Source organism: Pseudopodoces humilis, chromosome 9 (genome assembly GCF_049639895.1).
Source record: "Pseudopodoces humilis isolate 2021_Gansu_Grassland_sample_001 chromosome 9, ASM4963989v1, whole genome shotgun sequence".
NCBI classification, from domain to species: Eukaryota; Metazoa; Chordata; class Aves; order Passeriformes; family Paridae; genus Pseudopodoces; species Pseudopodoces humilis.
In genome coordinates this window covers 36019122-36033760 of record NC_142208.1, presented here as the reverse complement: position 1 = coordinate 36033760, position 14639 = coordinate 36019122, and the positions used below count along the sequence as shown (strand labels likewise).

The 14639-nt window shown below is 47.5% G+C and overlaps 1 protein-coding gene across 1 annotated transcript in view; it reads right to left on the bottom strand.

Moving 5' to 3' along the window:
- Nucleotides 1-14639, bottom strand: part of INPP5A (inositol polyphosphate-5-phosphatase A) — a 204020-nt gene that overhangs the window by 125038 nt on the left and 64343 nt on the right. The window contains exons 5-6 of the mRNA XM_088060061.1: nucleotides 7545-7645; nucleotides 6209-6296 (exon numbers count right to left, since the gene is read on the bottom strand). Of these exons, the coding sequence (XP_087916187.1) occupies nucleotides 6209-6296; nucleotides 7545-7645 (189 nt within the window). The remainder of the gene's footprint in view (nucleotides 1-6208; nucleotides 6297-7544; nucleotides 7646-14639) is intronic.

Genomic DNA, 14639 nt, shown 5'->3' with positions numbered 1-14639 from the left:
TTCTAAGATGCATTAATAACTATGACAGGATTTATGTATAAGATAAATTAATTTCAATTTCCTTTTTCAATTAATGGCCAATTATTTGAACTCGGCTCAACCAAAAATATTACTCAAGTATCATTAATCTAACAAAAATTAACTTTACTATTCTCTCAGTAACGAGCAGATATAATTTTAAGGAACAATAACACACTTGAATAACGTTGTCCATCTGTATTTCCAGGACCACTGCTCCCCACTGGAGCCCCCTGTCATGCTGGCTCAGGTTATTGCTCATAAGGACAGTGACTGAGCAAAGGTCTGCCCGAGATGCTGCTGCAGGCTACCAGTGCATTACCAACCCTAGAGCAGGAGCCACTTTACATTAAAAAAAATACTAGAGAGCATGTGAAATAAAAACAATCTGGGGGAAAAAATAAAGCACAGCCTTTTCCTGCACACCCTGGCAATGCCTGGACTTGCTTTAGTGTTCCCTCAGTGTTCCCACAGTCTGGTGCCACCCAGCCCCAGTGAGGAGCAGCAGGAGCTGCACAGCCTGGGGCCACCACTGAGCCCGTCCTGCTCGGGGACAGCGGCACCACCACACACCAGCACACATGGCAGGGGCAGCCAGAGGGACACTGAGCTCCCCACATCCCCAGGGATCTGTGCCCCATGAGAGGGACACTGAGCTCCCCACATCCCCAGGGATCTGTGCCCCATGGAGAGGGACACTGAGCTCCCCACATCCCCAGGGATCTGTGCCCCATGGAGAGGGACACTGAGCTCCCCACATCCCCAGGGATCTGTGCCCCATGGAGAGGGACACTGAGCTCCCCACATCCCCAGGGATCTGTGCCCCATGAGAGGGACACTGAGCTCCCCACATCCCCAGGGATCTGTGCCCCATGAGAGGGACACTGAGCTCCCCACATCCCCAGGGATCTGTGCCCCATGGAGAGGGACACTGAGCTCCCCACATCCCCAGGGATCTGTGCCCCATGGAGAGGGACACTGAGCTCCCCACATCCCCAGGGATCTGTGCCCCATGAGAGGGACACTGAGCTCCCCACATCCCCAGGGATCTGTGCCCCATGAGAGGGACACTGAGCTCCCCACATCCCCAGGGATCTGTGCCCCATGGAGAGGGGTGTGACGGCAGGGCACGGGCAGTGACCAACTGGTGCCTGTGCCAGTTCAGCACCCCGAACCTCTCAGCCTCAGTAACTGAAGCACAGACTTGGCAGGGGTGTGGGAAGAAAGCTTGTGAGAAAAATGCCTTTTACCACTGTATTCTTTATTCACAACTTACCTTTATCCACCCCCCAGGTGGTTATTGCATGGAAGTTTCATTTCAATCATTATCTCACCAAACCCACCCTTTGAAAGTGAGGAGCTGTGTGAGCACAGCAAGCTCTCTCCCTTCAATCCATTGGTATTAATAAAATTCTGCTTGCAGCTTGAGGCTCTGGTGTTTAAACACATCTCTCTAATATCAGAAATGCTGGTTTTGAAAGGTTGTTTTTTGTTTTGTTTTGGTTTCTTTAATTTGAATGAATACCATGAACTAATTGCAGTGCACTGCACCGTTAGGAGGAGGAGGAGGAGGAGGAGGAGGAGGCTAGAACTTCAACAAGTCACATGAAGAGCCCAGTGGCATTTGTTCATTGCAAGGTCACCTGAGCAGGCACACAGACAATAGAGGGCTCTTTGAATAAGAAACCTGTACTGGGAAGTAGAGCAATCTCCCCAGTGTGCAGATGCTTCTGCCCATCAGCTAAGGGCTGTGCCAACCACACAGCTCCCCACAGGCTCCCTGAACCTCCAGGCCCCTGGAGGTCTGGATTGCCAGGAGCCTCAGGACTGACCCACTCCAGGAAAGATTCTCCCTCAAGCTACAGAAACCATGAGTTCAACACAGCAAGAAGGCTTTAAGCCACACAGGAGTTTCCTCTGCCTTCTCTGAACAATGAAAAGGAAGCCAAGGATTTGCTAAGCAATGTACGACCTTAACTGAGTACTCCAGAAATCAATGAATACACGGAACAAAACAAAACTAGACTTGATCTAATTACAATAAAAATGTCACTGATTATACTGACATGTTTTCATATAAAAATACTTACAGATTTGATGAAAACATCAATGTATTTCTGACTGATATTTACCTTCAGTACATTTTCTTATTCCAGAAAAAAAAACCTTATTCACCATTAACTTGGATTATTCAAGAAGTATTGACATGCAAAAGTTCAGCACACCCAACTATTTTTGAGTAATTCACTTAGAAAAGTGACGAGATTTATAATTTACCCCTCACGTGAAATATACCAAGCACAACAAAAGTAGCAGAGAATGTAAATAATGGGATGTTTGGTAAAATCAATGGAACTGCAAAGACCTACTTTATTACAAGTGAAGTCCATTCAGTATAGTCACAAATAAATGCAGTGTACTGAATTTTTCAGCTTCTCAGATTTTTACCTATTTCAGTCTTCTTATATCTGTCTTTTCATTAATTGTACATTCTGTGACAGAAATAAAGATCTATCCCCTACATAAAATTTTATGCAACAAAAGAAAGTTCCATGCTTTCCAACAGGGATTTACAGGAGACTGTGTTTTGCAAAGCTTTGTCAAATTATTTGGATGTCTGAAATTTAGCACATGAGCCAGTTTATCCACACTGGACTGCTATTGGTACTTCCACTGAGAACTGGAACGGCAGCACAGCTGCCAGTTAGCTAATCTGAAATTTCTGGGAAGCCACTGTCAGCCCTGCAGAGGCTGTCACCCACCACCCTCATCCATAACTGCTGGAAGCTCTGAGCTCCAGCTCTGCCACCTTCCCAGCACTGACAGGCATCAGCTCTAATGCAGCAGCTCTCTGCCAAGAGATTCATCTTCAGTTCATTTTTCAGTCTGATAAAGCTGTGCCTCTCCCAAGTGTGACACCAGCTGCTCTGTCCCTGTGTGCCCTGTGACGGCCCTGCTGCTCCCAACGCCTGGGGAGCCCTGGGCCAGGAGTGCCCAAAGCTGCCACCCCCAACAGACCCTCAGCCCCTGCCAGCTGTGCCCCTTCCCTGGGACAGGGACCTTCCCCAGCCTGGCACTCACTGCTCTGGCCTTTATTCTCTGCATGTGTTTAGCAAGTTTTGAGCAGAAGAAAATCCCGCACAGTGTCACCCTCCCACCATTCCTGGCAGAACAAACACGATCCACTGAACCACAGCGCCTACCCCGCTCCCCACAAACCCCAGACCTAAAACCAGCTGCTCATACACCACATTTAGTGCATGTGACCATAAATGACAAATCCTGATATTAAGCTTTGTGTCTGGGATGATACAAAATAATCCATATTGATCCTTCAATGTGGATTATTACTTTTTAAAACTAAGTTGCTCCACTAGAGACACCTCATTATTGCGCTGGTTTCCTATTTCTCATGTGGAATTTGCACCTGTGCTGCTGTGAGCTGCTGACAGTGCAGTCTCAGATCTCTGCCAGTCCTATCACAGCCAAGCTGAGTAACTATGGGCAGCAAAATCTGCTTCAGTTTTGCAGGAGCCAAGCCAAGGAAACCCTTACAGAGGAAGCGATGCCAAAACGGGTAAAAAAGGGGATGTGAGAGCAGCAGGGATAAAGGTTAGCCAAACTGTAACTACTGGGGCTTCTCCCTTTCTAAAGCAAATAGCATTATACAAAAATACATATATGATAAACATTTATATTTCAGAGAGGTAACAATATAACGACAAAGCTACCATCTGCTGCCAAGTCTGTGCCTTACAAGGGATGGAAAAAAGCCCACAGAAGTTACAGAACTTTGCAATCAAACAGAACTAACAAGGAAACACAGAGACATGACATCGTACAAGGCAAACCACACTGGAGATAAGCCCAGAACTTTACCCTAAATGGACATACCACATGTGGAACTCCTGCTCACACAGTCACACACACACACTGAGCAGAGGAGCTGGAGATCTGCCAGTTCAAATCACACGTGTGAAAAACCATTTCCATGAATCTTTGATTCCTGACAGCAGTGCCAGGAACTGTCAGTGAGGACTGTGGGCATTCAGCACCAAAAAGCAGACTCCAACAAGTCAGAAGGTTAAGGAGCTCAAGTGCACCCTCTCTCCTTTCTACGTTTTTGGGCTTTGGTTCCAAGCCACTGCTGCTACAGTCTAACAGTGAAGGTATAAAACTCCTCTAGCACACAGCATTTCCCCCTGTGACTGTAACACAAAACAACACTGAATAATTGCTCTTCCTTTGGGTTCTGCCTTTTCCACACTAAGCAGATTCGGCTCTGAAAGGTTCTTAAGGGTTACAAGCAGCCTATGGTGAAGTACACATCAAACACTTCTGTAAATTCATTTTGTATCTTTGCAGTCAGCACTAGAAAAGCAGGTAATTTAACCAAACAAGAAGATGGTTTTGGTTACACTATTTCCACGGAAAATAACATTGGTACTAGGTGTCTTGTTTTTCCTTCCCCTTTATTGAATCAATAAATTGACAAAACTTTTTTTCCCTGGAAGGCCCAGCTTTAGTAAATAATGGATTTTAGTAAATAATGGATTAGAAGGAAAAAAAAAAAAAAAAAGCAAAGTATTAATTATGACAAGAAATGGAAAAATACAAAAGTGGTTGGGGAATACTGCAAGAAACAGTGCCTAGAAAATAATGCTGTATGTGAAACAGGAAACCACATTAGTTCTTGAACTGGGAACTTTGCAAAACACAGGGTTCTTCACAGAAACACAAACAGCACATGCTCTAACTGGGATTCCTGTTTAACTTCTGTAAGAGCCTTTTTATCCACCATAATGCCATCGAATCAAATCAATGTACCTCATGCTAAATAAAATTATTTCAATACTATGAACTACTGTGATTGTTCTTAAACAGAAAACAAAAGCTGTATCTTGTTATGGATTAGTCTTCTATGCTGTTTCCCAAATTAAGACCACAGATGATTATCCCTTTTTCCTGTATTACAGAAAAGTGATGGCTGGAAGGCAGCTCTGGAGCTCACCTGGCTGAAGGCAGTTCAGGAAAATGCAGAGCTCCTTGCAGCTCCCTTGCCCACATCAGGAGATCTGTGCTGTAGGACCCCCACAGGGTCTCCCCAAGTGTGTGGGATCATCTGGATGCAGCTCTGACCTGTGACTGACTCAAAACACGCAGCTCTGTCCTGCTGCTTTTACCTACCAGCACTTTCTGACCATCTGCAGAGTACAGTTTCAACATTAGTGACTGAGGTTTGTCCCACTAAGGCTCAGTAAAGCTGATATTCTTGTTTTTATGATGAGCAAGAGAAAAAAATCCACTGATTCCTCTCTTCCAGTTTCATCTTAGCTGGGCTTCTGGCCAGAGTTACTTAAAAAAATGAAGAAATAGAAACCTTTCCAGGTTGTTATATGCCTCCAAGCTGGGGTCTGTGTGTGCTGGGCAGCTGTTTTCTCCTTGTCTGAACTGTGTCCCAGGTGCTGTCTTTGGCTGCCAGGCAGCACCAGAGGTCTCCAGCCAGGCTCCTCTGAGCCACCACTGCCAATGAGCAGCATACTGGGGGAGAAGGAAACTTCTGCCCTGGGAAGGAGGGAGATGTCACTGATTCACCCCCAAAGGGTTGTTTTTCCTGTACAACCCAGTAGCGATCACTTGGACAAGCAGCAGACGTGTTGGCACAGTGCACAGCCCTGGCACAACCACACCAGCCCTTCTGCTGTGCAGGAAAGGCAGCCCCACACATCATTTTACACACACCTAAACACCCCTCGTGTGCTAATGCAAACTTGTGCTCTGGCTGCTGTCACCTCGCCTCAGGCCAGCGAGGCTGGGAGCCAGCTCTGGAGATCCCTTCCACAAACCTGAACCCTTGCCAAGCTCATCACCAGCTCGCACGGCCAGACACTGCCAGGCTCTGAAATGGAAGGTGGTTCTGGGCCACCAAAGTTAGTTAAGGAAAAAAGACCTCTGACAACCATTTTAAACAAAAGACTGTCTGCACACCGATATTCTGCTCATTTTACATAGATGCACCTCTGTGAAATCAGCATGTACACATGCCACAGAATGAACACTCTCAGTAGTAAAACACCATAGTAGTAAAAACATAATCATCATCAGGATGGAAACAGCTCATGGGTCAAAAATCCCAAACGGAAGAAATTCACCTTCGGTTGAACTACACTGATGAAATAAAGAAATTTACCGTGAAATGTTCCTGTGATTTATAGTTCTCATCCAGGTAAACTCGAGCTCTGTTGTAGTCTTTCATTGCATCACTTGATAACAGTTCTCTGAAAGAGAAAGCAAAGGCTGAACAGGCGAAGGGAGACACAAACGCGCTGCTCGGTGCTGTGCCACCCCCGGCATTCCCACAGGAAGCCGGGCCCTCCCCTCCTCTGGGGGATTTCAGGGCCAGGTGTCCCCGACACGGCCGCCTGTCCCCGTCAGCTGCAGCTTCAGTGTGGATGGCGACTGTCCCTGCGCCGCTGGCACCGCCGGGCACCCCCAGAGCTCCGGGAACTGGGATTGGCACCCCCAGAGCTCCGGGAATTGGGATTGGCACCCCCAGAGCTCCGGGAACTGGGATTGGCAACCTTGGAACTCCGGGAATTGGGATTGGCACCCCCAGAGCTCCGGGAATTGGGATTGGCAACCTTGGAACTCCGGGAATTGGGATTGGCACCCCCAGAGCTCCGGGAATTGGGATTGGCAACCTTGGAACTCCGGGAATTGGGATTGGCACCCCCAGAGCTCCGGGAATTGGGATTGGCAACCCCAGAACTCCGGGAATTTGGGATTTGTGCCCCCAGAACTCCGGGAATTTGGGATTTGTGCCCCCGGAACTCCGGGAATTGGGATTGGCAACCCCAGAACTCCGGGAATTTGGGATTGGCAACCTCAGAGCTCCGGGAATTGGGATTGGTGCCCCCAGAACTCCGGGAATTTGGGATTGGCAACCCCGGAACTCCGGGAATTGGGATTGGCAACCCCGGAACTCCGGGAATTTGGGATTTGTGCCCCCGGAACTCCGGGAATTTGGGATTTGTGCCCCCGGAACTCCGGGAATTTGGGATTGGTGCCCCCGGAACTCCGGGAATTTGGGATTGGTGCCCCCGGAACTCCGGGAATTTGGGATTGGTGTCCCCGGAACTCCGGGAATTTGGGATTTGCGCCGCCGCCAGCAGAGGGCGCGCGCGGCCGCGGCTCACGGGAGCTCCCCGGCGCCGGGGGATCGATCACATCGGGATCGATTCGATCGGGATCGATTCAATCGGGATCAATTAAACCAGGATCAGTTAAACCGGGATCAGATAAACCGGGATCAGATAAACCGCGATCAGTTAAACCGCGATCAGTTAAACCGCGATCAGTTAAGCCAGGATCAGATAAACCGCGATCAGTTAAACCGGGATCAATTAAACCGGGATCAGATAAACCGGGATCAGTTAAGCCAGGATCAATAATCCCGCGTGTCCCAGCACAGATCGCTCCTGTCCTTGTCCCCGGCTTGGGCCAGGCTGTCGCTCCCCAACACTTACTTCACGAACTTGTCCACATGAGACATCGACGCTTCGTAGTTTTTCCCTCCAAACTCCTGACAGTGTAAAGCCATGAAATGGGGTTTGTGTGCATGGACAACCTGGAACGAGAGAAAAAACAGATTTAACACTCAGGGCAGCTGTGGCACAGCCCAGCACACAGCACCAACACAGATCCACAGCTCAGGAGCTGCTACCTGAGACATGACTGAACGCAATAAACAGCAATCATCTGCTATCCACATCAAAGATTCAGAACACAGAATTAGCATCTCAAATATTCTGAACTAGTATTTCCTTTTTAAAACTATAACTTAGTTCCTAAGTTACATATATACAGATTATATATATATATAAGTAGGTTAGATATATGTATATATCTATATCTATATAGATAGATAGATGGATAGACAGATAGATAGATAGATGTAAAATATATTTTAGTGTTTCTATTTAAAATATAGCAGCAGTTTCCATTGAGGCAGAGGCAGTCACAGTCCCCAGTTTGAAGTGGCACCTTCGTGTGCCAGCAGCAGAGCTGTCCAGCTGGGTGACACAGCAGCAGGGAGAGCCCAGGGCAGGTGCCAGGGCCTGCCCAAGGCTCCTCAGAGCACACACTGGCACAGGAGAGCCAGGCAGCAGCCAGGCTCAGCTCCACGCTGGGCACCAGCTGCCAGCATGTCCCTTCCTGCTAAGGGACACTCCTGGGACACTGCTATCCATCCATCCATCCATCCATCCATCCATCCATCCATCCATCCATCATCCATCCATCCATCCATCATCCATCCATCCATCCATCCATCCATCATCCATCCATCATCCATCCATCCATCCATCATCCATCCATCATCCATCCATCATCCATCCATCCATCATCCATCCATCCATCCATCCATCCATCCATCCATCATCCATCCATCCATCATCCATCCATCCTCCATCCATCATCCATCCATCCATCCATCTATCATCCATCCATCATCCATCCATCATCCCTCCATCCATCATCCATCATCCATCATTCATCCATCCATCCATCCATCATCCATCATCCATCCATCCATCCATCATCCATCCATCATCCATCCATCCATCATCCATCCATCCATCATCCATCCATCATCCATCCATCCATCCATCATCCATCCATCATCCATCCATCCATCATCCATCCATCCATCCATCATCCATCCATCATCCATCCATCCATCCATCCATCCATCCATCATCCATCATCCATCATCCATCCATCCATCATCCATCCATCATCCATCATCCATCCATCCATCATCCATCCATCATCCATCCATCCATCCATCCATCATCCATCCATCCATCCATCCATCCATCATCCATCCATCCATCATCCATCCATCCATCATCCATCCATCCATCATCCAATCATCCATCCATCCTTCCATCCATCCATCCATCATCCATCCATCCATCCATCCATCATCCATCCATCCATCCATCATCCATCATCCATCCATCCATCCATCCATCCATCCATTCCTCCATCATCCATCCATCATCCATCCATCATCCATCCATCCATCATCCATCCATCCATCCATCCATCCATCCCTCCATCCATCCATCATCCATCCATCATCCATCCATCCATCATCCATCCATCCATCATCCATCCATCCATTCCTCCATCATCCATCCATCATCCATCCATCATCCATCCATCCATCCATCCATCCATCATCCATCCATCCTTCATCCATCCATCATCCATCCATCCATCATTCATCCATCCATCAGATGGAGCTCTCAGTGCCAGCGGGGCAGGGGCAGGGGCAGGAGCAGGGGCAGGGGGACTCCTGCCATAGAGCCCGGTGAGGGGAAGCCTGGAGGGGCTCGTGCACAGCAAAGAAACCCGAGAACAGCAACGTCCAGAGCTACAGCACTGCCAACCCACACTGGGTCACCCCTGCAGAAAGAAGGGAATGTCCTGCCTGGGTTCCTGAGTCATTTCCAACAGTCACTTCCTCTCCACCTCGGCTTCCCGGTCATTGCAACATCTTGGCACTGACCTGCCTGGTGAAACATTCTGAGGAGAGCTGCTGGCAGTGTTACTGGATCCAGGGAAATAGTAAATACTGCCACCCAGGTGTTTGATGATCAGTGAGCACTTCCATCAGATCATTAATGCTGATTTCTGCCAACAGGGATATTAGCAATTTGCTTTAAAGCAAGCGGCTCTGGGAGGTGTCCTGGGCCTCGCTGAGGGGATGCTCTGCCTGGAGCCTGCAGGAAACACACCCAACTCCCTGGAACATCCATCCTGCCCTCGAGGCTGCCAGGCCAGGACCGTGCCCCCTGTGCCATGTCACCCTCCGTGCCCCACGGTGCCACCTCAGCAGCAAAACCCCTGCTCTAGCACGAGAAGAAGCAAACACCATGGGGGAAAGATGCTGCAGATCCCCCTCGGGGACTCCAGAGGGTTTTCAGAGTTGGCTCTGATTTCTAATGTTCAAAGCAGAAAATTGTATTTGCAGTCAAAGACAATCTGGTGGTATCAGAAGAGAAAAGGCTTGTGAGCAAGTTTGTCACACTGTCGCCCTGATAATGGGAACTGCATCGAATGGTGGAAAAGCCACCTTACAGGGAGGCAGGATCAGTGAAGTCCTGCTGCTGGGGACTGTGCCCCATCTCCTAACTGCAGATAGGCACTGGGAACTTGGCTCTGAAAGAGTTGGACTCCAGTTGTCCTTCCAGTAAAAATTCTCTTATCCCAAAAACCTACACTGGAAACAAGGAGGGAAAGGGATCATTGGGGGAGAGTGGAAACAGCCTGAGAACAATGTTTTGGAGTGTTTAATGTATGAGAGGGAAAACTTTGGTTCTTATCAAGAAATGGGATGACTGATGATCTAGCTGTTAGTGCTAAACAAGCAGAGGGATGGTTTGGTGAACTAGCTGCCATGCAAATGAGGATATTCACAGAACATGCCCATGGGAATTTCATCCCCCTTGACCAAATGCCAATGCCCTGTTTTGCAGCCTCCATGTCAGTGTACAGGAAAAAATATGGGGGAACAAGCTCCAAGAACATGAAGGAAGCTGTTTGCAAGCAAAGGGTATAGGAGCACAGGGAGAGGACTTTTACTGACTTATTTATTTACTTAGGACTCTTTTTCCTTTTTACTCCCTCCTTTCCCATCCCTTGCCCTTTCTCCATCTGCACTGGGCCTCGTGTTTGGGGCAGGAGGAGCTCAGGGGCTGGAGCTATTGAAAATCTGCACCGATTTTAGTAACAAACTTTTTGTGTTGCATACGTGGCACATGGTCATTTTAGATGTAAACTTGGAGCCAGAGGGCTTTTTCCCCCTTTTTCCATTTTGCCTGATGTGTTTGAGAGTATTTTGAGCCTTTATTTGTAGTAATACAGAAGTTAAAAGTTTACCTAATAGCTAAAGGTCATCTTGGTATAACTGTGTGGGAACTTCGTGTGTTACCCTTCGGAGAGAAGGAAGAAAAACAAACAAAAAAGGCCCAAACCAACCAAACAAAAAAATCCCAAATCCCAGAACACAGCAAAACCCCACCCAGCCACTCAAAGGTTGTTTAATTATTTTAGTCGACTTAAAAAAACAGCATTAACTAGAGGGGGTGACAAAAGCTTTGCAGCCCTTCCAAGCTGAGGCCCTTTTCCAGAGGCTGTTTTCCTCAGGTGGGGGCTCTTTGGGCTCCCTGCTGTTGGGCTCCTGCTGGCCTGTGACAAGGGCAGGGGTATGGGCTGCTGGCTGTGTGCAGCTGAGTGCTGCAAGGTTCTGGGTGCCTGACCCCAGGAGAAGCCTCTTCTCTTCAGTTAGAGACATTCAAAACACTTGAAGTGCTTTAGGACCACACATGCTAAAGTGTATTTCACAGCTCACACTAAAACCCGTATTTTGCTATTTTTTTTAAGTAATCCTATTTGCACAACATCAAGGCTCAAGCTCCTCTTCTGCTTTGCCTGTGTTGAGGTGTAACCCCGGTGCCCTGGCCCCTGTGCCCACACTGCCCTCCCCGAGAGGCCTGGCCAGCAGCGTGGGGCTGTGTCCTGTCCTGGCTGCTGCCCCAGTTCCAGCACAGCTGACCCACCCTGCCCTGCCTGGCTCCCTCCCCATCCCCTGACCAAACAGGCAAACATCTGGAGCAATGAGATGCCAGGCTTGTACTTTTCACCAGTTCTGTATCCATACTCAGTTATGCTGCAGCGTTTTGCTTAGTTACCCACATCCCCCAGAATAACTCCTGATCCTGGCTTCCTTTATGCTATTTTTGCATATCCAGAATTGAAAATAATGCCCAACTTGGTAAATACATTGTGCTGCTCTGGATGCAAATTCATTATTTATGTGGTCTCATGTATGATCTTTAACCTCTGGCAGCTGGGAGTTTTCAGCTCTGAAGTATTCATTACTCATTATTATGTACTGTTTGTTCTTCCATAAGAGCAGAAAACTAGTAAAAGGTAATGAAGCACAGCCAATTTGCTTTTAGTTGGAGGGTACTTATTATATGAGAGGACATAACTAATATTCAGGTATGTTCTACTGGTTTAACCTGCAAGGAATGCTGCAAGCACCTCACTGCTATTAAGCCAATGCTGTTTCCCCCATTTAAAAATTACCTTTTTTTTTTGTTGTTGTTTTTAATACCCACTATGATTTCAAGTTCTCAAGGATTTGTATGTAAACAAAAAAACCTGTGTCCTGCATCTTCAGAGCCTGGCAGTGTTTTCTGTCACTGCTTCAGCAGAGTTGTTCTCCAGCGGTGTCTCACTGCAGGACTCCCCATGACTGATGGATGGTTCATGACTCAGATAGTTTGTGCCTAAATCTTACTTGCAATAATTTATTACGTTTTTGTCTTACCAGTTTATATTTTCATTAGCTGTGTAAGAAGAGCTCCAATGAAGCAAACCCACAGCAGTTAAAATGTGAGACGATGCTCAGCACGTTCCTGCCATGTCCACGGTCGGTGCCACTGCGAGTGCTGCCCTGAAACAGTGAGTGGGTGTGCTGGCTTTCCAGAATTCAGCAATACAGCTGCTTTCTCATGATGGTCACTTCATAGAGCTCCCCAAGTAGATAAGGTCAGGACTTGGAATCCAGAACTGATTTGGAGCAATAAAGCATGTGGAGCATTGAGATGCCCTGGTGTTAGGGTCCACAGATGAGCTCTGCTGCAGAGTTCTGCTTCACAGGCTGTGTTTGGTTAGTGTTGTTCTCCAGACAGTGAATGAAATGAAGCAAGCAGGTAAACTTAGTGTCATTTGCTGGACTCTGAGGGCAGCCTGCTGCCAGCGGGCCCTTGGGCAGTGCCTTGGGAAGAAAGGAGCAGGGACAGGGACACCTCAACAACTGTGTCTCAGTTCTTTGTAAACCTATGATAGGGAACATGTATCAGAGGAAAAGCATGTCCCAGCTGGGTATAATTTCTTGCATTTCAGGTATGTTTTCTGACATCTGGTCTGTCACTACTTACTGCTGGGTCCTGCTCTGGCTCATTCTCCATCCCTACCGATGTTCCCTCCCACTGACCTGGACAAAACCCTCACACCTCGCCCCAGCTCACACTGTGTGCTGTGCTGGAGCACAGGGACACCCTGGCACTGCCACCCTGTGCCCACTGTCACACAGCACAGTGTCAGCGTGCTGCTCTCGGAGCTCTGCCAGGAGCTGCCCCTAAAACCAGCCTGGAAAGGGTCCTTATCTTTTGCCATTTGCATTTCTTGGAGAAACTGTTTCACTTACCAGCATTAGATCTGCCACACTTTTTATGTTAATGATGTAGGATAGTTGTAGATCAATGGCAGAAGTTTAAAAAATTTAACATGTGACATTTGAATCTTATTTTAGCCCTCTGTGCGCTACCACGTCCTCAGAAATGCATACGGCATTTAAGTCAATGGTAACACATAAGTGACTTGTATTCACCCATGACAGCAAATAAAATCCCTTATTTTAATTTACTGGAACTTATAAACAAGTCCACAAAATGTTCTTTTAACCAATATGCTCTTTGACATCGAAGACATTACGGGTTTAATTTCTAGAAACATTTTAAACTTGGAGAAGTAACGGTGCCTGTTGTTCTGTGGAGAACATTTTAACTGCTTACACAAGGACCTCATCCTCAGAAGTTATGCAAACTGCCCTGACACAACTGCATATGCAAATTGAATTCCTCAGAAGAATGGAAAATACTGCTGTCTGCGGTTTATCTGGTTTCAAGTTTACCAAGAGGCACCAAGACTCATTTTGCAGTGCTGCTGCTGAGCCTCCGTTCACAGAGGTTTCACACAGAGCGAATAATCCCTCTCAGGCTGTATGTTTGCTGGGTAGCTCTGGAGCCAGCATGGTGCTAGGTGATTTTTGGTACATACATATTTGTCTCTTCCCTAAGGAGCTTTTTGTCAAGTTTTGTTCCCCTTCCTACTGCGTTGGAGAGTGTGGTGTGAGCAGCCAGCCCGCTGCCAAGACCCACAGGGGAAGCAGGAGGAGGCCAGCAGCAGCCATGGGCAGCACTGCCAACTTTGGCCTTTTTCTGGTTTTCCTTTCTTTTTCTTTTTTAGAACACAGCTCTCAGATTGCAGGGACAGAGGGCAGAGCTATGGAGAGGGAACAAAGTAGAACCCCCCACAGCTGAGGGATGGGCTTGGTTCTGCCTCAGCAACACTTTCCCTGCTCTGGACCCTGCACTAGAGCGGCCTCATGGAGCATTAATGCATCCCTTTATTCCTCTTTGGAATTCTGTATGCACAACATTTACTGGGCCAAAGCCAGACCACGTTCAGTCACGTGTCAGTGGTCCCTGCCCTAAACCACCAAAGCTCATTCTTTTCCCCTCCTCTTCCTGTTTTCCACAAACTATTCAGAAGTGCTTCTGCCCTGCTCATCCCACTTCAGTAAACAAATGAACACAGAAGGAGTCTCCTTGATAAAGATACATAAATAAGTCATGTGATGATGAAAAACATCCAGCAATGTAAAAAAAAACAACAAACAAACCTCAAAATAAAGAGTTCTCTCTGTTTATTTGTATTTCCTGCATAGGAAGAGTTTTTCCTGAAGCTGTGGAGGGGTGGAA